The 24492-nt window shown below is 45.9% G+C and overlaps 1 protein-coding gene across 1 annotated transcript; it reads right to left on the bottom strand.

The window, feature by feature from the left end:
• Window positions 1-1430: 1430 nt before the first annotated feature.
• e2f3 (E2F transcription factor 3) lies at window positions 1431-23220 on the bottom strand. Its single transcript, XM_036971314.1, has 7 exons — window positions 22721-23220; window positions 13336-13441; window positions 9835-10054; window positions 6032-6193; window positions 5443-5557; window positions 3689-3866; window positions 1431-3402 (listed from the first exon to the last, which is right to left on the bottom strand). The coding sequence occupies exons 1-7, from the start codon at window positions 22967-22969 to the stop codon at window positions 3137-3139; spliced, it is 1296 nt and encodes a 431-aa protein (XP_036827209.1). The 5' UTR covers window positions 22970-23220; the 3' UTR covers window positions 1431-3136.
• Window positions 23221-24492: the final 1272 nt, after the last annotated feature.

Raw genomic sequence — 24492 nt, 5'->3', positions numbered from 1 at the left:
TACGGTAATTGAGGATGAAATCGATGGCTGTATTTCCTACTGAATGGTAGCCTGTTCCCAGATGTTTGTGCCATTATGACAAGGAGTTGACGTGATAACGCAACACAGAGTTGGCACCAGGCTAGCCTGACGGCAAGCAGGCGGGCTAGGAAACCAGGCAGTACCACAACTCAAAATCACATAGACATGAAACTCCTACAGGACAACTGTACAAAAAGACGACTTCAAACCGAGACCACTTCATATGAACATGTGCTATACAGGTATTTTTATTTATTTCACCTTTATTTAACCAGGTAGGCTAGTTGAGAACACCTTTATTTAACCAGGTAGGCTAGTTGAGAACACCTTTATTTAACCGGGTAGGCTAGTTGAGAACACCTTTATTTAACCAGGTAGACTAGTTGAGAACACCTTTATTTAACCGGGTAGGCTAGTTGAGAACACCTTTATTTAACCAGGTAGGCTAGTTGAGAACACCTTTATTTAACCGGGTAGGCTAGTTGAGAACACCTTTATTTAACCGGGTAGACTAGTTGAGAACACCTTTATTTAACCGGGTAGGCTAGTTGAGAACACCTTTATTTAACCGGGTAGGCTAGTTGAGAACACCTTTATTTAACCGGGTAGGCTAGTTGAGAACACCTTTATTTAACCGGGTAGGCTAGTTGAGAACACCTTTATTTAACCGGGTAGGCTAGTTGAGAACACCTTTATTTAACCGGGTAGGCTAGTTGAGAAGACCTTTATTTAACCGGGTAGGCTAGTTGAGAAGACCTTTATTTAACCGGGTAGGCTAGTTGAGAACACCTTTATTTAACCGGGTAGGTTAGTTGAGAACACCTTTATTTAACCGGGTAGGCTAGTTGAGAACACCTTTATTTAACCAGGTAGGCTAGTTGAGAACACCTTTATTTAACCGGGTAGGCTAGTTGAGAACACCTTTATTTAACCGGGTAGGCCAGTTGAGAACACCTTTATTTAACCGGGTAGGCTAGTTGAGAACACCTTTATTTAACCGGGTAGGCTAGTTGAGAAAACCTTTATTTAACCGGGTAGGCCAGTTGAGAACACCTTTATTTAACCAGGTAGGCTAGTTGAGAACACCTTTATTTAACCGGGTAGGCTAGTTGAGAACACCTTTATTTAACCGGGTAGGCCAGTTGAGAACACCTTTATTTAACCGGGTAGGCTAGTTGAGAACACCTTTATTTAACCAGGTAGGCCAGTTGAGAACAAGTTCTCATTTACAACTGCGACCTGGACCAAGATAAAGCAAAGCAGTGTGACACAGACAACAACACCTGGGAGAAATATCAAGACTAGCCTGGTCCCAGATCTGTTTGTGCTGTAACGTCAACTCATTGTCATTTACAAACAATGTAGAAACAGACTGGTAAAACCAAACTATCACCAGAATACCGTAAAAAAACAAAAACACGAACAGCTTCTAGTACAGTACCTTAGAAATGACTTAACACGTAAACAAAATACACATTACTGTAAGACGACAATACAGTATATCGTTCCGTTCAGGACATGTCTGTTCTCCAACACACTTTCATATCAGTCAATTGGCTCAAAAAAGGACTTCTTGGTAAGTTCTGTCATCAACCCATAGAGCTCTGGTCCAACATTATACACTAGTAAAAGCAACAGGACACCATCTAGTAAAGCACTTCTCTAAAACCAGGCAGATTCAGCCCACGAAGGAAAGCTGAATGTACCGTATGGTTGGGTAGTTTAAAGGTCACATGTCTATACTAATCGAAGGGCAAATTTGTAAAAATTGCTATCAATTTTTATCAATGGGTTAATGACTGGGTGTAAGTAAAAAAAAAAAAAAACTACCTTATTAGAATATCTAGCACAAAAACAAATTCATTATAATCCATTTGTACATTTTAATTAAGTAATAAAAATTGTATTTCAAGTAGAAAGTAATTTGGGAGCCCTGAGAATTGACTATGAGTTGGTTAATATGTCAGTTATTCAATAAGTAGCATGGCAGCTAGCATGGCAGCTAGCATGGCAGCTAGCATGGCAGCTAGCATGGCAGCTAGCATGGCAGCTAGCATGGCTAAAACAAAATGGGGGCTTGTCTACGTGACTCTTGCATGGTGGTGTGTGTGTGTGTGTGTGTGTGTGTGTGGAGGCACATTGCTCATCCCTGGATATTAAAGAAGTTCATCGACAGCAGGAGAAGGACATGTAGTGGATGTTCCACACGGCAACGGGAGCAATATTCACTTCCTCCTCTAAACAACAAACACAACATACACCAATATATCAGGAGAAGGCCCATCTTTCAGTACATTCTCTGGTTATCTGAACACTACCAGTCAGTCTCTTCTAGTATTGTGTCAGAAGGCTCCATGTGGAAGACCAGGTACCTTTTATTGATGCCCAGGCAGAGATCACCCTCTTGGGACGTAGATACCGAGTCTGCTCTACTCTGGTGAGCGGAGAACCAGGACCAATCATCGGGTCACATTATAAAACACAAGTTCACAGATGACAGTCACACGACGGTAGATATGGGTAAGAATCTGTGTTCAGGGGTTAACGTCCATAACTCATCTCTGTTAGGGGACAATTTCTGCTTTCAAATGAGAACAGTTCATTTAGATAACAGTCTGCCATGGAGAATGAGCAATTGTTCAGGATGTTGGTTTGCCTGTCAGTGCAAAACCAGAAAGACAGGGTTTGAGAAGGGGTTTTGTCCATTCTTTCAGCCACAGAATTCACCCCTACATTTCAGTCTGAACTGAAACGTACTTCCTTTGATCAGCTCTATACCCTTCTCTCGTCGCCGGACCAGGGGTCAATTACACAGCAGGTCCTCTATGAGCAGTCCAGTCCACAAGGTCGAGTAAACAAAGCCTTGCTCCAAAATGGCTGCTGTGCTGCATTCCACAGAGCCCACTGGGCTCTAAAATCAGTTATTTATAACTGGAAACGACCACATTGGGACCATGAATCTGGCTCCAAAATGGCTGCTGTGCTGCATTCCACAGAGCCCACCGGGCTCTAAATCAGTTCTTTATAACTGGAAACGACCACATTGGGACCATGAATCTGGCTCCAAAATGGCCAAACTAAATTCCCCAAAATGGCCGCTGAGCTTACATTTCACTCAATTACAGAGCAGGTTGTCTAACGGGAGCCGGTCCAGATCGTAGGAGAACAGGTCACTGATGCCTTCGTCTTCGCCCAGGCTAAGCAGGTAGTCATCCCCCACGAGAGACAGGGGGATGAAGGGCTCCTGGTCGACGTCCTGGAGGGGGAGGAGGGAGGTGAGGGAGGAGGGCAGGGGGGAGACAGGAGTGACTGTCACCGCAGAGCATGCTGGGAGGCTGGACAGGGCGTTGGAGAAACCGGTACCGGTGTAGTTATTACCCTCTGGTGAGAGATGGGTAGAGAGCAAGGAAAAGAGGGTGAGAGTTAAGTTTCCAATAACTCACCACAGAATTAAGTCTGGAGGTGGGGCTCACCCATAGAGGTAGATAGAGGACTCTATAGTGCCCAAAACCATGTTTAAGCACGGGCGGCAACATTAACCCTCCTGTTCCGTTCGTTTCATGTTAATTCATTCTGTGTTCCCGGTCCAAAATGGCCGCCACCGTTATAGTTTATTATAAATCCATACTAATACATATATTATCACCTAATGTTGTGTTGGGCTCACCTTGTGACACCTTGAGGAAGGATGTGGAGTTTCCACTGGCATAGGACGAAGATGAAGACGGATGTCCATTTTCGTTCAGCGCAGAGTTGTTTTTCAGTGGGGTGGAAGGGGCGTGATCATCTGAGCACAGGAAGACTTCTATTGGACCCTGGGTGCTGCTCAAGTGGACCTGGAGACTCTGATAGGGCAATCAAAAAAAATGTATCAACCAAACTTACAAGCAATCCTACACCAAAAGTATGTGGACATCTGCTCGTCGATCATCTCATTCTAAAATAATGGGCATTAATATGGAGTTGAGCCCCGCTTTTGCTGCTATAACAGCCTCCAGTCTTCTGGGAAGGCTTTCCACTAGATGTTGGAACATTATTGCTATAACAGCCTCCACTCTTCTGGGAAGGCTTTCTACTAGATGTTTGAACATTGCTGCTATAACAGCCTCCAGTCTTCTGGGAAGGCTTTCCACTAGATGTTGGAACATTGCTGCTATAACAGCCTCCAGTCTTCTGGGAAGGCTTTCCACTAGATGTTGGAACATTATTGCTATAACAGCCTCCAGTCTTCTGGGAAGGCTTTCCACTAGATGTTGGAACATTATTGCTATAACAGCCTCCAGTCTTCTGGGAAGGCTTTCCACTAGATGTTGGAACATTGCTGCTATAACAGCCTCCAGTCTTCTGGGAAGGCTTATCACTAGATGTTGGAACATTTCTGAGGGGACTTGTTTCCATTCAGGCACAAGAGCATAAGTGAGATCGGGCGCTGAGGTTGGGCAATTAGGCCTGGCTAGCAGTCGCTGTTCCAGTTCATCCCAAAGGTGTTCGATTGGGTTCAGGTCAGGGCTCTGTGCAGACCACTCAAGTTCTTCCACACCGATGTCGAACGAATCATTTCTGTACGGTGCTTCGTGTACGGGAACATTGTCATGCTGAAACAGAAGCAGAAAGGGGCCTTCCTCAAACTGTTGCCACCAAGTTGGGAAGCACAGAATCATCTAGAATGTCATTGTATGCTGTAGCGTTAAGATTTCCCTTCACTGGAACAAAAGGGGCCAGACCGAACCATGAAAACAAGCCCCAGACCATTATTTCTCCACCAAACTTTACAGTTGTCACAACGCTGTCGGGTAGGTAGCGTTCTGCTGGCATCCACCAAACCCATCTTAGGATTGTGGGCGTTTGCATGGCCATGAAAACCCATTTCATGACGCTCCAGAAGAACAGTTAATAGTGTTGACGTTGCTTCCAGAGGCAGTTTGGAATTCGATAGTCGTGAGAGTCGTGAGAGTGTTGCATTTCTTATGCACTTCAGCACTCGGCGGTCCCGTTCTGCGAGTTTGTGTGGTCTACCACTTCACTGCTGAGCCGTTGTTGCTCCTAGACGTTTCCACTTTCCACAATAACAGCACGTACAGTTGACCGGGGGGGCAGCTCTAGCAGGGCGGACATTTGACGAACTGACTTGTTGGAAAGGCGCTACGACGGTGTCACGCTGAAAGTCACTGAGCTCTTCGAATACGGTGCCAGCCAACCTACTGCTAATGTTTGTCTATGGAGATGGCATGGCTGTGCGGTTGATGTTATACACCTGTCAGCAACGGGTGTGGATAAAATAGCAGAAATCACTCATTTGAAGGGGTGTCCACAAACGTGTGTTATTGCATAGTGTATCAGTCTAATCAGTGACGCGACACGAGAGGAAGTGTTACCAGGATCCCTGTTTGGTCTCTGTTTAGGGTGTGTGTGTGTGTGTACCTCTGCAGGGTCTGGCACCTCCAGCCTGGTTTCAGCAGGGGCTTTGACCATGATGACCGTCTGGTCATTCAGACTAGGAATCCTTTTCACATCATCATACGATATGTAGGCAAACGTACCCAGTGGTTAAGGAGAAAGTAGTTCACACACACAGGACAAGAACACACTTCTATGCACACACACACACACACACACAGTCAGATACAGATTCTCACACACAGTCAGATACAGATTCTCACACACACACAGCATGTCACTCTCAAGCAATCAGATACACAGTAAGATACAGATTCACACACACACACACAGGACAAGAACACACTTCTACGCACACACAGCATACACACAGTCAGATACAGATTCTTACAAACAGTCAGATACAGATTCTCACACACACACAGCATGTCACTCACAAGCAATCAGATACACACACACAGTCAGATACAGATTCAGATTCACACACACACACACACACACACGTGTGTGTGCTGAGAAAAAAAGAAGCTGTAAACGCAAACCAATTCACACACTGGACAACAGACACACAATTAGATCTGAGTCACACAGCAGGGTTGTAAAGGAAGGCTATCTCCTTGTGGGTGTGTCTTCAGTCATCTGTTGGACGATGAGTGTGCAGGTGTGTATGAGTTCGTCCAGTCTCCTCTCCTCCTGGGTCAACTCCAGCAGTTGTTTACCCACAGAGCCAGGGGTCTGGACACTGGCCACTCCTTCTGGAGACAGGCTACAGCCCCTACACACACGAGGAGAGCACATGTTAACACACACAGGAGGAGGAGAGCACATGTTAACACACAGGAGGAGAGGACATGTTAACAGGTTCAGAGTTAAAGGGGGGGGGGGGGGGGGGGGGGGGGGGGGGGGGGGGGGGGGGAAATGCAGGTTCAGAGTTAAAGGGGGGATAATGCAGGTTCAGAGTTAAAGGGAGGGATAATGCAGGTTCAGAGTTAAAGGGGGGGGATAATGCAGGTCCAGAGTTAAAGGGGAGGGATAATGCAGGTTCAGAGTTAAAGGGAGGGATAATGCAGGTTCAGAGTTAAAGGGAGGGATAATGCAGGTTCAGAGTTAAAGGGAGGGATAATGCAGGTTCAGAGTTAAAGGGGGGATAATGCAGGTCCAGAGTTAAAGGGGGGAGGGATAATGCAGGTTGAGTTAAAGGGAGGGATAATGCAGGTTGAGTTAAAGGGAGGGATAATGCAGATTCAGAGTTAAAGGGAGGGATAATGCAGGTTCAGAGTTAAAGGGAGGGATAATGCAGGTTCAGAGTTAAAGGGAGGGATAATGCAGGTTCAGAGTTAAAGGGAGGGATAATGCATGGGTTTCTTCTCAGCGGTCTTGTATTATTCACGACCGTAATCTAGCCTGGGCTAAAGCAAGGAAATCATGTTCTGATGCTGATTGGCTTATTTTTAGGCAGTTATTATGAAACAAGTGTTCTTCTCTTCTCAGGAAGACCACGTCTGAATATTTTATGTCTGTTACCACTGATGACCCTGAATGACCCTAGAAAGTTCTGGATGTCTGGTACCAGTCATGTTAATGAATCACCGTCATGTGTTTTGAAGGACTATGTTGCTGTATATACGACAAAACTGAAATGCTGAATTGTTTCAATGAGCACTTTGTTATCATCTGGTAGGCTGTTTGATTCAGTGTCCTCTGTCTCTGTCCAACCCTGTGTGGATGAACCAGTGTCCTATGTCTCTGTCCAACCCTGTGTGGTTGAATCAGTGTCCTCTGTCTCTGTACGACCCTGTGTGGATGAACCAGTGTCCCCTGTCTCTGTACAACCCTGTGTAGATGAACCAGTGTCCTCTGTCCAACCCTGTGTAGATGAACCAGTGTCCTCTGTCCAACCCTGTGTAGATGAACCAGTGTCCTCTGTCCAACCCTGTGTGGATGAACCAGTGTCCTCTGTCTCTATCCAACCCTGTGTGGATGAACCAGTGTCCCCTGTCTCTGTACAACCCTGTGTAGATGAACCAGTGTCCTCTGTCCAACCCTGTGTGGATGAACCAGTGTCCTCTGTCTCTATCCAACCCTGTGTGGATGAACCAGTGTCCTCTGTCTCTATCCAACCCTGTGTGGATGAACCAGTGTCCTCTGTACGACCCTGTGTGGATGAACCAGTGTCCTCTGTCTCTGTACGACCCTGTGTGGATGAACCAGTGAGAGCTGGTCAAACTTTTAGCTTTTTGCCATTCTCAGTGCAGGAGGTACATGAAGCCCTGACATCCTTAGATCAGAGAAAGCCTGCAGGTCCTGATCTTTTGGATCCCTGCTTTTTAAATCTGGCAGCTGATTTCATAGCTGAATCACTTACATCTCTGTTCAATCTAACCCTGGAATGTAATGAAATTCCAAAGATTTGGAAATCAGCATTTGTCCTACCACTTTTAAAAAGGGGGAGATCCAACTCTTTTAAATAGTTATAGGCCAATCTATAATACTTGACGCCCTTGTGAGTGAACAGCTGAAATAATTATTATATACTCTATTATATACTCTATTTTATCAATGTACCAATCGGGCTTCAGGAAGAAGCATAGCACAATTACAGCAGCCATGAAGGTTTTAAATGATATCACTGAAGCCCTTGACAAAAAACAGCACTGTGTGTCACTTTTTATTGATCTCTCTAAGGCTTTTGATACAGTTGATCATGCTATACTGAGGCAGAGATTGTCGAGCGTAGGTCTTTCAGAGCATGCAGTTGCATGGTTTGCTAACTATCTGTCTGATAGAACTCAGTGCACTCAATTTGATTGGCTGTCTGTAGTGGTGTGCCCCAGGGCTCTATACTTGGTCCCCTCTAATTCTCTATTTATATAAATAATTTAGACAAAAATGTGCAAAATGCACAACGTCACTTTTATGCTGACGATACTGTTATTTATTATTGTGCCTCGTCTCTTACAAAAGCTTTCCAGAATTTGCAAACTGCTTTTTATACTGTTCAACATACCTTTTGTCAATTGAAGCTTATCCTCAATACTGACTAAACTAAACTAATGGTGTTTTCTAATGCAAGAAATAGACCTCTGAACCTTTCACCTATTACTACCTGTCAGGGCAAGGAGATTGAGGTTGTAACCTCATGTAAATATCTTGGAATTTTAATTGATGACGGCCTCTCTCTTAAATTGCATATTCAACAACTTACAAAAAAATTGAAGCTGAAATTGGGATTTTATTTTAGGAATAAGGCCCGTTTTTCTTTTGAAGCCAGAAGGAGGCTAGTATCAGCTACATTTATGCCTTTACTAGACTATGGGGATATTTTATATATGAATGCTTCCGCTCAGTGTTTGAGATCCATTGACACTCTTTACAGTGGCACTTTGAGATTTATTTTAAACTGCAAAACCCTTACGCACCACTGCACTTTGTATACCAGAGTTGGCTGGCCTTCTCTAGTCACTCGTTGGCTCAGTCACTGGTATACTTTTATTTACAAAGCCATTTTGGGTTTACTACCTTTTTATTTGGGCATTTTTATTGTTCAGAAATGTGGTGGGTCGTCTCTTCGTTCACTGGACTTTATCCTGCTAACTGTTCCAAATGTCCCAACTGAATTTGGTGAAAGGGCTTTTATGTCCTCTGTGCCATCGTCTTGGAACGCCTTACAAAATACTTTTAAACTGGAAGAACTTGTCCTGATTTGGTGTTTTTAAAATCACTGATGAAAGATCTTGAGGCTGATTCCCTGACCTGTCAATGTTTTTAATTTGCTTTTTTATACTCTTGTGAATTCTATGGTTTTTACTAGATTACTTGTAGTTTTTCATGTTGTCTGTCTGTAATTTGTTTGTAATGACTTGGTGCTGCCTATCTTGACCAGGACGTGCTTGAAAAAGAGATTTCAAATCTCAATGAGCCCTTCCTGGTTAAATAAATAAAATAAAAACACACACACACACACGGAGATAAGAGCACATGTTAACAAACACACACACGAGGAGAGAAGAGCTCATGTTAACACACACACACGAGAAGAGAAGAGCTCATGTTAACACACACACACAAACAAGGAGAGAAGAGCACATGTTAACACACACACAACACACACACTCAAATGGGAAAGAACACACATGTTTTATTCCACACACGGTCTACCCGTGGCACAGACAGGAGCTGGAGAGAGAGAGAGGAGATGTCTACCCGTGGCACTATCGTGCGACCCCAATCTAAGTGGGATATTGTCCGTTACGGGTTCCACCAACTTTGGTGCTTTTTTAGCCAGGAAGTGCAATTCAGGTTGGCTCTGCACAGCCATGTACCAAGGTCATCCACAGACCCCCCCCCCACTCACAGCCGTGTATCAAGCCCCCCCCCCTCTACTCCCACGACATGTATCAAGTCCCCCCCACTCACAGCCACTGGATGTTGTTCTTGGAGGACTTCTTGATGAGATGCACCCCCTCCAGGACGTTGGTGATGTCATAGAGGCGTCTCTTCTGCACCTTGAGGGACTCCGCGGCCCGGTTCAGGTCCACCACCCCGTCACTGGACTGGGCCAGCAGCTGGACAAACTTCTGGGTCAGGAGGCATAGAGATGTGTCATACCTGGTCTTCTCTAATGGGGAGGGAGGAGCTGGAGAGAGAGAGAGGCGATGGGTTAGTTACCACAGACAGGAGCTGGAGAGAGAGAGAGGAGATGGGTTAGTTACCACAGACAGGAGCTGGAGAGAGAGGAGATGGGTTAGTTACCACAGACAGGAGCTGGAGAGAGAGAGAGAGGAGATGGGTTAGTTACCACAGACAGGAGGGAGTGAGAGGAGATGGGTTAGTTACCACAGACAGGAGGGAGAGAGAGGCGATGGGTTAGTTACCACAGACAGGAGCTGGAGAGAGAGAGAGGAGATGGGTTAGTTACCACAGACAGGAGGGAGTGAGAGGAGATGGGTTAGTTACCACAGACAGGAGGGAGTGAGAGGAGATGGGTTAGTTACCACAGACAGGAGCTGGAGGGAGAGAGAGGAGATGGGTTAGTTACCACAGACAAAAGGGAGAGAGGAGATGGGTTAGTTACCACAGACAGGAGGGAGTGAGAGGAGATGGGTTAGTTACCACAAACAGGAGGGAGAGAGAGGAGATGGGTTAGTTACCACAGACAGGAGGGAGTGAGAGGAGATGGGTTAGTTACCACAGACAGGAGGGAGAGAGAGGCGATGGGTTAGTTACCACAGACAGGAGCTGGAGAGAGAGAGAGGAGATGGGTTAGTTACCACAGACAGGAGGGAGTGAGAGGAGATGGGTTAGTTACCACAGACAGGAGGGAGTGAGAGGAGATGGGTTAGTTACCACAGACAGGAGCTGGAGGGAGAGAGAGGAGATGGGTTAGTTACCACAGACAGGAGGGAGAGAGAGGAGATGGGTTAGTTACCACAGACAGGAGGGAGTGAGAGGAGATGGGTTAGTTACCACAAACAGGAGGGAGAGAGAGGAGATGGGTTAGTTACCACAGGCAGGAGCTGGAGGGAGAGAGAGGAGATGGGTTAGTTACCACAGACAGGAGGGAGAGAGAGGAGATGGGTTAGTTACCACAAACAGGAGGGAGAGAGAGGAGATGGGTTAGTTACCACAGACAGGAGCTGGAGAGAGAGGAGATGGGTTAGTTACCACAGACAGGAGCTGGAGGGAGAGAGAGGAGATGGGCTAGTTACCACAGACAGGAACACACAGTCAGCCCAGGAACACACAGTCAGCCCAGGGAAGGAAAACACAGTCAGCCCAGGGAAGGAACACACAGTCAGCCCAGGGAAGGAACACACAGTCAGCCCAGGGAAGGAACACACAGTCAGCCCAGGGAAGGAACACAGTCAGCCCATGGAAGGAACAAACAGTCAGCCCAGGGAAGGAACAAACAGTCAGCCCAGGGAAGGAACACACAGTCAGCCCAGAGAAGGAACACAGTCAGCCCAGGGAAGGAACAAACAGTCAGCCCAGGGAAGGAACACACAGTCAGCCCAGGGAAGGAACACAGTCAGCCCGGGGAAGGAACACACAGTCAGCCCAGGGAAGGAACAAACAGTCAGTCCAGGAACACAGTCAGTCCAGGGAAGGAACAAACAGTCAGTCCAGGAACACAGTCAGCCCAGGGAAGGAACAAACAGTCAGTCCAGGAACACAGTCAGTCCAGGGAAGGAACACACAGTCAGCCCAGGGAAGGAACAAACAGTCAGCCCAGGGAAGGAACAAACAGTCAGTCCAGGAACACAGTCAGTCCAGGGAAGGAACACACAGTCAGCCCAGGGAAGGAACACACAGTCAGCCCAGGGAAGGAACACACAGTCAGCCCAGGAACACAGTCAGCCCAGGGAAGGAACAAACAGTCAGTCCAGGGAAGGAACACACAGTCAGCCCAGGGAAGGAACAAACAGTCAGCCCAGGAACACAGTCAGCCCAGGGAAGGAACAAACAGTCAGTCCAGGAACACAGTCAGTCCAGGAAAGGAACACACAGTCAGCCCAGGGAAGGAACAAACAGTCAGCCCAGGAACAAAGTCAGCTCAGGGAAGGAACAAACAGTCATCCAGGAACACAGTCAGCCCAGGGAAGGAACACACAGTCAGCCCAGGGAAGGAATACACAGTCAGCCCAGGGAAGGAACACACAGTCAGCCCAGGAACACACAGTCAGCCCAGGAACACACAGTCAGCCCAGGAACACACAGTCAGCCCAGGAACACACAGTCAGCCCAGGAACACACAGTCAGCCCAGGAACACACAGTCAGCCCAGGACACCCAGGAACAGTCAGCCCAGGGAAGGAACAACAATGTTCCCAAGGCATGGGTGGGACCGAATTTCTCAACAAACATTGGTGCTCCTGCCTGCGGCATTGTCATCAAGCCTGTCTCTTCTTCCTCGTCTCCTTTCCTTCAACCTAGAGTTAGTGAAGTGTTTCAATAGTGTGAGGTTCTAAATTAACCTTAGAAAATGTCATGGACGATCAGTGAAGCTCATACCAAAGTTTATTCACCCATTGGGTCATTCAGCTGCACAGACAAAAGGACATATTCACACAAGAAGTGGCACTTAAAAGCCTTTCTCCTATTCTGAGCCCCTCCTGAACAGCCAATACACCTCTGTTGCTGTCCAGAAGATTAGTGACACATGTTCTTCCTCACTTCATTTAACCTGACCTCGTCCACCAACTCACGGCTGTCATGTTGACTCGTACCAGGACTGTGTCTCTTCTCCTCCCATACAGGATCCCCGATGTGTGACGATAACATCTCCTGGTAGAATGTCTCCTGAACTAAATCCACAGTAAAGTCTAGCCTCATATATATTCCCAGACGGACTAACGCTGCACTATCAGTTAAACGAACCATTCACGTAAGCTCACGAGACCACTGTTAAAAGTCTCCCCGGATAAGCAATGTGGAGTCGCTCTGGAAAACATCTTCCGCTTGATGACTAAAAAAATGTAACGTCACTTTAGTACAAGATTTTGGTATTTCATTAGGATCCTCAGTAGCTGTTGCAAAAAGCAGCCATTATTCTTCCTGGGGTCCACACAAAACATAATACAGAACATTCATGTACGAGAACTACATGTTGTTGTTTTCAACACACACACACACGTAGCCAACGTCAATGTTTACACAACAACTACCCAGTTCAAATAGAGGAGAGGCGTTGTGTCGTGAGCTGTTTACTTCAGAGAATTAGCTTTTTATTTGAGCAATTATGAGATGGAAGGGAGTTCCGTGTAATCACGGCTCTATATAATACTGTACGCTTTCTGGAATTTGGGGGACTGTGAAAGTGGGGGACCTGGTGGCATGTCTGGTGGGGTAGGTAAGTGTGTGTGTGTGTGTCAACTACCCCCCCCCCCCCCCCCCCCCCCCCCCCCCCCCAGTCACTTACTCTGGGTTCTTCTGAGGGAGTGTGTGGTGGCTCTCTTAGCTCTGGGCTCACTGATTGGCTCAGTGGTGTACTGGTCCCTCTCCTCCAGCTCCAACCGACGCTTCGCCTGAGACAGAAGAGTTATACAGAGGTTGAACATCTGGAAACCTTCAGATGGAAAACAACCCTCAAGGGTCACAGCGTACATACCCTAGTGGTTAGAGTGTAGGGACAGCAGGTACCCTAGTGGTTAGAGTGTAAGGATGGCAGGTACCCTAGTGGTTAGAGTGTAGGGACAGCAGGTACCCTAGTGGTTAGAGTGTAAGGATGGCAGGTACCCTAGTGGTTAGAGTGTAGGGACAGCAGGTACCCTAGTGGTTAGAGTGTAGGGATGGCAGGTACCCTAGTGGTTAGAGTGTAGGGACAGCAGGTACCCTAGTGGTTAGAGTGTAGGGATGGCAGGTACCCTAGTGGTTAGAGTGTAGGGACAGCAGGTACCCTAGTGGTTAGAGTGTAGGGATGGCAGGTACCCTAGTGGTTAGAGTGTAGGGACAGCAGGTACCCTAGTGGTTAGAGTGTAGGGATGGCAGGTACTCTAGTGGTTAGAGTGTAGGGACGGCAGGTACCCTAGTGGTTAGAGTGTAAGGATGGCAGGTACCCTAGTGGTTAGAGTGTAGGGACAGCAGGTACCCTAGTGGTTAGAGTGTAAGGATGGCAGGTACCCTAGTGGTTAGAGTGTAGGGACGGCAGGTACCCTAGTGGTTAGAGTGTAGGGATGGCAGGTACCCTAGTGGTTAGAGTGTAGGGATGGCAGGTACTCTAGTGGTTAGAGTGTAGGGATGGCAGGTACCCTAGTGGTTAGAGTGTAGGGATGGCAGGTACCCTAGTGGTTAGAGTGTAGGGATGGCAGGTACCCTAGTGGTTAGAGTGTAGGGACAGCAGGTACCCTAGTGGTTAGAGTGTAGGGATGGCAGGTACCCTAGTGGTTAGAGTGTAGGGATGGCAGGTACCCTAGTGGTTAGAGTGTAGGGACAGCAGGTACCCTAGTGGTTAGAGTGTAGGGACAGCAGGTACCCTAGTGGTTAGAGTGTAGGGACAGCAGGTACCCTAGTGGTTAGAGTGTAGGGATGGCAGGTACCCTAGTGGTTAGAGTGTAGGGACGGCAGGTACCCTAGTGGTTAGAGTGTAGGGACGGCAGGTACCCTAGTGGTTAGAGTGTAGGGACGGCAGGTACTCTAGTGGTTAGAGTGTAGGGTCGGCAGGTAGCCTAGTGGTTAGAGTGTAGGGACGGCAGGTACCCTAGTGGTTAGAGTGTAGGGACGGCAGGTACCCTAGTGGTTAGAGTGTAGGGACGGCAGGTACCCTAGTGGTTAGAGTGTAGGGGCGGCAGGTACCCTAGTGGTTAGAGTGTAGGAACGGCAGGTACCCTAGTGGTTAGAGTGTAGGGGCGGCAGGTACCCTAGTGGTTAGAGTGTAGGGACGGCAGGTACCCTAGTGGTTAGAGTGTAGGGACGGCAGGTACCCTAGTGGTTAGAGTGTAGGGACGGCAGGTACTCTAGTGGTTAAAGTGTAGGGACGGCAGGTACTCTAGTGGTTAGAGTGTAGGGACGGCAGGTACTCTAGTGGTTAAAGTGTAGGGACGGCAGGTACTCTAGTGGTTAGAGTGTAGGGACGGCAGGTACCCTAGTGGTTAGAGTGTAGGGATGGCATATACCCTAGTGGTTAGAGTGTAGGGGCGGCAGGTACTCTAGTGGTTAGAGTGTAGGGATGGCAGGTACTCTAGTGGTTAGTGTAGGGACGGCAGGTACCCTAGTGGTTAGAGTGTAGGGATGGCAGGTAGAGTGTAGGGATGGCAGGTACCCTAGTGGTTAGAGTGTAGGGACGGCAGGTACCCTAGGGGTTAGAGTGTAGGGACGGCAGGTAGCCTAGTGGTTAGAGTGTAGGGCCAGTAACCGAAAGGTTGCTAGATTCAATCCCCAAGCTGACAAGGTACAAATCTGTCGTTCTGCCCCTGAACAGGCAGTTAACCCACTGTTCCTAGACCGTCATTGTAAATAAGAATTTGTTCTTAACTGACTTGCCTAGTTAAATAAAGGTTAAATAAATAAGGTTGATCTAGGCAGCGAGCTCTAAATAGTCCACATATTTATAGGTGATCATTTTTTTTTCATTTAATTTTTTATCCTGTGGTCATGACTCTCAGAGTTGCAGGATAGTGATACAATGTTTATATATTTTGGCTTGACAGCTAGCTAGCTGTTTAGATTAAAATAATTCCGTTTTTTATTCAATCTGTTTGGAACTATTACATCAAGGACTGCATACCGTGTCCAGAGGAAGTTCAGGGCTTTTCAGCAGCCGTGCCATCACCCAGGTGGGTGCTACATTCCTGGCAATGGAGGACCAGAACCAGAGAAGTAGCCCAACGGACTGACTGACCATTCAGAGAAGCAGGTGAGGTAGGCTGTGAAAGAGGGGCTGTGAAAGAGGGACTGTCCCCCCCCCCCCCCCTCCCCCCAAACTGCCTTTGTTTTCTCCCTGGCAGTCCCATCGATGCCCTCTCCACTAAACCCCCACTGCCTTTCCAGCCCAAACTGCCTCAACTTCATCCAAGATGACAGACTCCACTATTCTCCACTATTTAAATGTTAAGTTAGCTGGCTATATTTTATGTGCTTTGAGATTCTTTGAAATGTGCTATAAAATATCTATTTATTATTATTTGTGTAAGCCAAGTACACCTAATAGTACTACTGCGTAACCTAGTACTACGGCGTAACCTAATACTACTGCATGACCTAGTACTACTGCGTGACCTAGTACTACTGCGTGACCTAGTACTACTGCGTAACCTAGTACTGCTGCGTGACCTAGTACTGCTGCGTAACCTAGTACTGCTGCGTGACCTAGTACTACTGCGTGACCTAGTACTACTGCGTGAACTAGTACTACTGCGTGACCTAGTACTACTGCGTGACCTAGTACTACTGCGTGACCTAGTACTGCTGCGTGACCTAGTACTGCTGCGTGACCTAGTACTACTGCGTGACCTAGTACTGCTGCGTGACCTAGTACTGCTGCGTGACCTAGTACTGCTGCGTGACCTAGTACTGCTGATTGACCTAGTACTGCTGCGTGACCTAGTACTGCTGCGTGACCTAGTACTACTGCGTGACCTAGTACTGCTGCGTGAACTAGTACTGCTGCGTGAACTAGTACTGCTGCGTAACCTAGTACTACTGATTGACCTAGTACTGCTGCATGACCTAGTACTGCTGCGTGACCTAGTACTACTGCGTGACCTAGTACTACTGCGTGACCTAGTACTACTGATTGACCTAGTACTACTGCGTGACCTAGTACTGCTGCGTGACCTAGTACTACTGCGTGACCTAGTACTGCTGCGTGACCTAGTACTACTGCGTGACCTAGTACTGCTGCGTGACCTAGTACTACTGCGTGACCTAGTACTACTGATTGACCTAGTACTACTGCGTGAACTAGTACTACTGCGTGACCTAGTACTGCTGCGTGACCTAGTACTACTGCGTGACCTAGTACTGCTGCGTGACCTAGTACTACTGCGTGACCTAGTACTACTGATTGACCTAGTACTGCTGCGTGACCTAGTACTGCTGCGTGACCTAGTACTGCTGCGTGACCTAGTACTACTGCGTGACCTAGTACTGCTGCGTGACCTAGTACTACTGCGTGACCTAGTACTACTGATTGACCTAGTACTACTGTGTGACCTAGTACTACTGCGTGACCTAGTACTACTGCGTGACCTAGTACTGCTGCGTGACCTAGTACTGCTGCGTGACCTAGTACTACTGATTGACCTAGTACTACTGCGTGACCTAGTACTACTGATTGACCTAGTACTACTGCGTGACCTAGGACTACTGATTGACCTAGTACTACTGCGTGACCTAGTACTGCTGCGTGACCTAGTACTACTAATTGACCTAGTACTACTGCGTGACCTAGTACTACTGATTGACCTAGTACTGCTGCGTGACCTAGTACTACTGATTGACCTAGTACTACTGCGTGACCTAGTACTACTGATTGACCTAGTACTACTGCGTGACCTAGTACTACTGATTGACCTAGTACTACTGCGTGACCTAGTACTACTGCGTGACCTAGTACTACTGATTGACCTAGTACTACTGCGTGACCTAGTACTACTGCGTGACCTAGTACTGCTGCGTGACCTAGTACTACTGCGTGACCTAGTACTACTGATTGACCTAGTACTACTACGTGACCTAGTACTACTACGTGACCTAGTACTACTGCGTGACCTAGTACTGCTGCGTGACCTAGTACTGCTGCGTGACCTAGTACTGCTGCGTGACCTAGTACTACTGCGTGACCTAGTACTGCTGTGTGACCTAGTACTGCTGCGTGACCTAGTACTGCTGCGTGACCTAGTACTACTGCGTGACCTAGTACTACTGTGTGACCTAGTACTACTGCGTGACCTAGTACTACTGTGTGACCTAGTACTACTGCGTGACCTAGTACTACTGCGTGACCTAGTACTACTGTGTGACCTAGTACTACTGCGTGACCTAGTACTACTGCGTGACCTAGTACTACTCCGTGACCTAGTACTGCTGCGTGACCTAGTACTACTGCGTAACCTAGTACTACTCCGTGACCTAGTACTACTGTGTTTGTTAAAGTTTACAGTAGTGATGCACCGATATTACATTTTTGTCCGATTACCAATATTTAACATTTTTGCAGCCTTTTAAGCATTCTAGTAGTTAAAACACACAGACACACAGCGGTCTAAAGCACAGCATCTCAATGCAAGAGGCGTCACTACAGACCCCGGTTTGAATCCAGGCTGTATCACATCCGGCCGTGATTGGGAGTCCCATAGGGCGGCGCACAATTGGTCCAGTGTGTCCCGGGTTTGGCCGGGGTAGGCCGTCCTTGTAAATAAGAATTATGTTAACTGACTTGCCTATTTAAATAAAGACCCACCACACCACACTGACTAAACAGTTATTTTGTTGGCCCTTACGTATGTCCCCATTACCACTAAAACATCAAAACCTATTTCTTTCACTTACTTTTACTGTGATGTTTCGTTGTTCATTTGTTCAGTCGTTTCATTCTCAACCAGAATTTCTACGAAACGCCGTTTGTGTCTTGCCTCACAACACATAACCCGGTCCGGTCGAGCCTCACTAGCCAGATGAAGCTAGCTGGCTGCTTATAACATGAGCTTTGGCCAACGGGGTTAAGTAGCTGGCTGCTTATAACATGAGCTTTGGGCAACAGGGTTAAGTAGCTGGCTGCTTATAACATGAGCTTTGGGCAACAGGGTTAAGTAGCTGGCTGCTTATAACATAAGCTTTGGGCAACAGGGTTAAGTAGCTGGCTGCTTATAACATGAGCTTTGGCCAACAGGGTTAAGTAGCTGGCTGCTTATAACATGAGCTTTGGCCAACAGGGTTAAGTAGCTGGCTGCTTATAACATGAGCTTTGGCCAACAGGGTTAAGTAGCTGGCTGCTTATAACATGAGCTTTGGCCAACAGGGTTAAGTAGCTGGCTGCTTATAACATGAGCTTTGGCCAACAGGGTTAAGTAGCTGGCTGCTTATAACATGAGCTTTGGGCAACAGGGCTAAGTAGCTGGCTGCTTATAACATGAGCTTTGGCCAACAGGGTTAAGTAGCTGGCTGCTTATAACATGAGCTTTGGCCAACAGGGTTAAGTAGCTGGCTGCTTATAACATGAGCTTTGGCCAACAGGGTTAAGTAGCTGGCTGCTTATAACATGAGCTTTGGCCAACAGGGTTAAGTAGCTGGCTGCTTATAACATGAGCTTTGGGCAACAGGGTTAAGTAGCTGGCTGCTTATAACATGAGCTTTGGCCAACAGGGTTAAGTAGCTGGCTGCTTATAACATGAGCTTTGGCCAACAGGGTTAAGTAGCTGGCTAGCTATTTATTTTCATAAACTGAAGTTCAATTTCAACAGGCGAACAACAACAAGTAGGAACCTAGCGAATACTTACAAGGATTCCTAAATCATTGCTAAGAATAGTGAAAATGACTGACGTTTCTACACTTCACTCAGAAGTTATGTAATAAAACAAAGGAAGTTGACCAGTTACGTTGAATATTCAAAATCACAAGTGTAAGAACACCTTTAAAAAGTATTTTTTAAAAAAAGGATGAGATGATCAAAACAAGTCCTTTTTCGGCTAACCACAGCAGTCAACTAGCTAGCTGTTTAGCTTGCTAGCAAATTCACTCATTTCTTTGAAAACAATCTGTAAAGCTAGTTAGCTAGCACATGTTCTTGACCAAACTGTCAACAAAATATACCATGTAAGTCTAAAAACAACAACAACAAAAAACACTTAGGGCCAAATAAATCTCATTTGACCTGTTCGGACATAAGTAAAAAAAAATGGCCAGGAATCAGATGAAAAGTGGTTTGAAAGACGATGTTCCCACCACTTGAGAAACTGACCACGTTCACATGTGTACAGTATTCTGGATAGTAGCTCATATCCCACTTAAAGTCTTATTTCAGGATAAGCTGTTTGCATGCATCTTTGGTATCCCTGTATCCATGAATAAACAGAAGATTCCTCGTCTAAGTTCATATGGGTTAAATGGAATATTAACTGAAATATGGACACTGACTGTAGACCTATACCCTCTCACATGTAACAGAATATAAACTGAAATGTGGACACTGACTGTAGACCGATAACCTCTCACATGTAACAGAATATAAAATGAAATGTGGACACTGACTGTAGACCTATACCCTCTCACATGTAACAGAATATAAACTGAAATGTGGACACTGACTGTAGACAGATACCCTCTCACATGTAACAGAATATTAACTCCTGCAGAATGATGCAGTGAAATTATACAACAAATATTACGTTTGTTTTGGGAAACGAGAGTGGAGAAATAGGATTTCTTTCAGCGTCTCGAGAAAATGTTGGAAAGTGCTTGTAATGTGTTATATTTTTGACACTTATGCAAGCAGACAGTATTTCAACCACAGGATATAAAATATGCACCCAAGACAAACTGAAGTCTTTGTGTTTCTCATCTTTTAATGTCCTTGAAACCCGTCAAACTGATGACATTTCATACTGGAGTTCTTCTGTCTGTATTAAAAAGTCCCCTTTGTGTGGAAAAACCATATTCTGATTGGCTGGGCAGTCATGAAATCCTATAGATTAAGGCCTAATGAATTTATTACAATGGACAGACTTCCTTATATAAAATTGTTGAAATTGTTGCGTTTATATTTTCGTTCAGTATAGATGACTAATGCATTCATTCTATCGATGTAGGACATTCTGGTGAGCACTCCTTTATTTGGTCTCTCTTTCTATTTAACTAGGCAAGTCAGTTAAGAACAAATTCTTAGTTACAATGACGGCCTACCCCCCCCGGACAACGCTGGGCCAATTGTGCGCCGCCCTACGGGACTACCAATCACGACCGGTTGTGATACAGCCTGGAATCAAACCAGGGGTCTGTAGTGACACCTGTTTTCATCTGATTGTAAAAACAAACGACTTCAAAATGTAGGTTACCCGCTCAGTTTGATCCACCATAATGAATTTACAACACCTCACTACAGACCCTGGTTTGATTCCAGGCTGTATCACAACCACCATAGTGCCACTCAGGAGCCCAGTTGTGACAGAAAACAAGCTGCATGTTGACAAACAAATGACCAATCAAATGTCGGGAAATTATAAGCAGAAACTCGTCTAAATTAGAGGTGAAAGTAGCATGTTGTAAATTCATTACGGTGAATCAAACTGAACGGGTAGCCTACTTTTTGAAGTCGTATGTTTTTTACAATCAGATGAAAACATCACACAATACCCATGATTTGCAGAACTAAGTTTGCGGCAGATCAAAAAATAAATAAAACAAGATGTTTACATGCCACAGTACCCAGTCTTAGATCAAACTGGCATCCCAGGCATTTGATCCAGGTCTCTCAGAACGGGGATACAATCCGTTTGGGGTTATTGTAAAAAACGGGATATGACGTGTATATGCGTCAACTCAAAAACAGACTACTTGAGTATCCTGAATACTACAGCCATATATACTGGTTGCCCATGTAAACAGGGGTCAAGTGAGATCAGGACACCTAGTTTATCTCAGGAGAAAGGCTGGCCTATCTATAGAGCAGACTACTGGCCATAGCACCTCTCCTTCCACATTGAAGATGTGTTTACTTTGAACTGTGGTCAAGTATGTTTCGGGTTAGAGTCCCACCTTAAATGCTTTGGCATAAATTATTTCTTAGTGTGAGTTAATATGTATCTTGCCATGTGTGTGGCAGGCATGCAGCTTGCACGTTTCCCCCCCAAAAATCTAACTTTAACGATTTGACCACATATCACAACAAAATCTGAAACGTGTTGAGACTTCCTCGTGGTGTGACTCCATGTTGGCTATCAAAACAATGTATTGTAGCTATCGAGCGACGTGACAGATAGTTGGTGCACTTTTAGTTTTATGACAACGAGGGGACTAATGGTAAATACCTTTCAGTTTGACTCCACACGCGTTTTTTTTTGAGCCGCCGGGAGCGAAGGATCACAAAATGGGGGAAACGCAACCAACAGAAGCTTGCGTCCCACAGTAACACCGGGACCGGATTCACCCCATCCCCCTCCAAGTGTGGTTTAAGGCCTAGTTTCTGGTTGTTTTTTTAAGAATATATTCCCTTTGATTTAGCGCTAGCCGATGGCATTTTACTAACTAGGTACCACGAATAAGACACGTTTGTTTGTTGTCGTCGATTATATATATTTTAAGTAAAGATTGATTGGGGGTTATTATTACGATATAATTTCTGCAGATCAAAACTTTTAAGAATTGTGGCTGCTGCTGGATATGGACGACGGGGTGTATTGGTTTAAAACGTGTCAAATAAGACCATAGTTCACTAACTAGCTGTGTTGGCTATCCAACTAACGTGGTGTACGCTTGCCATCTGGCTAACTAGGTATCTAAACCTAATTAAAACGTTGACTAGTTTAGCCATTGTTCTTCAATATAACCCTTTTATAAATCCACTGTCAAAGGGGACAACTCGAAGTGGGAAAAGTTACAAGTGGTGCATCACAAAAACGTGTGACAGTGTGCAGTAAAACATAAATTAGTAGTGTATTAAGCTAAATTTTAAAAAGCTAGCACTGTATACTACTACTACTACTACTACTACTACTACTACTTGCTAGCAATTGCAGCCAACTAGCTAATGGTACTAGTTAAATAACTAGGATATGTCACTAGTTAGCGAACATAATACACAGTTATTCGCTAACTGGTCAGCTTGCACTTCATATGTGTATGCCAAAAGAGCCATCGTGTTATAAATTACCGGGGGTCTTCCGAGGGCTGGTCGCGGTCCTGTCCCGTTTGTAGACACCCCTATGGGTGTAGTGTAAAGCTGACTCACGGTCGGGTCTGCGACACCGACATTGTTAGTCTGGTTCGGGCAGGGCGGAGGTGTTAAAATCTGATAATATGTCGCGTTGCTGTACCGGGTCATAACCGTTTGTTTTTTGTCCATGGAGGAGCCTCCGACCCCTGAAATTAGGACTTTTTCCGGGACTCCCCTCTTTCTCATCTTCAGGGTCAAATGTCCGTTTGTACCTCCGCTACTTTGGAGCACTTTCTCCTCAAAGTTCGCCTCGGCTCGACCCAAAATAATCAGGGATATCGTTAGACTAATATCTTACATGCCCATTCGTTCAAATTGTATAAACGATACGTTTCTAAAACGGGAAGATGCAACGGATTTGATTGAGTCGAAAGCTCCGCTCTGGATGTTTAAAAAATGGCTCCAGGAAGCTGACAATGAATAAGGGGATGCAGTTTACCCGCGAAGGGCCCTCCCGCGAAACTCGGATTTCCCGGGAATGTTTTGAACGATATTTGAATATGGTATGCTATTGGTCAGCGTCATATCAGTACGTAATTGCGTCAGTGTGTTTGACCAATGGGTGAGGATTTTAGACACACAAAGCGATACCTTGTGCTTACTTGTCTGCTGAACGTCAAACTCGATCATGTCAGGTAAGCACCATATATAAACAGTGCATTCGGAAAATATTGGCTTTGACCCATTGGCTTTGTTCCGCATTTTGTTACGTAACAGCCGTATTCTAAAATTGATTAAATGAAAATGTTTCTTAATCTACACACGAATAACCCATTATGACAAAGTGAGATTTTTTGTTGAAATTTTTGCAAATTTATTACAAATAAAAAACAAGAATAACTACGTTTTCAGACCCTCACTCGAAAATGAGCTCTGTTGCATCCTGTTTCCATTGATCATCCTTGAAATGTTTCTACAACTTTATTGGAGTCCAACTGTGGTAAATTCAATTGATTGGACATGATTTGGAAAGGCACACAACTGTCTATATAAGGTCCTAATGTTGACAGTGCATGTCAGAGCAAAAACCAAGCTACGAGGTCGAAGGAACTGTCCATAGAGCTCAGAGACAGGATTACGTCGAGGCACAGATCTGGGGAAGGGTACCAAAATATTTCTGCAGCATTGAAGGTCCCCAAGAACACAGTGGCCTCCATCATTCTTAAAATGGAACCACTGATACTCTTCCTAGAGCTGGCTGCCCGGTCAAACGGAGCAGTTGGGGGAGAAGGGCCTTGGTCAGGGAGTTGACCAAGAACCCGATGATCACTGACAGAGCTCCAGAGTTCCTCTGTGGAGATGGGAGAACATTCCAGAAGGACAACCATCTCTGCAGCACTCCACCAATCAGGCCTTTTTGGTGGAGTGGCCAGACGGAAGCCACTCCTCAGTAAAAGGCACATGACGGCCAGCTTGGAGTTTGTCAAAAGGCACCTAAAGGACTCTCATACCATGAGAAACAAGATTCTCTGGTCTGATGAAACCAAGATTGAACTCTTTGGCCTGAATGCCAAGCGCCACGTCTGGAGGAAACCTGGCACCACCCTGGAATAAGAATATCGCAGGTAGCCTAGCGGTTAGCGCGTTGGGGCATTAACTGAAAGGTTGCTAGTTTGAATCCGACAAGGTGAAGAATCTTTCGATGTGCCCTTGAGCAAGGCCCTGAACCCTAATTGCTCCAGGGTTGGCGTTGATAATGGCTGAATGTG

Source organism: Oncorhynchus mykiss, chromosome 32, assembly GCF_013265735.2.
Source record: "Oncorhynchus mykiss isolate Arlee chromosome 32, USDA_OmykA_1.1, whole genome shotgun sequence".
Classification (NCBI taxonomy): domain Eukaryota; kingdom Metazoa; phylum Chordata; class Actinopteri; order Salmoniformes; family Salmonidae; genus Oncorhynchus; species Oncorhynchus mykiss.
This window is presented reverse-complemented; position numbering and strand designations above follow the sequence as displayed.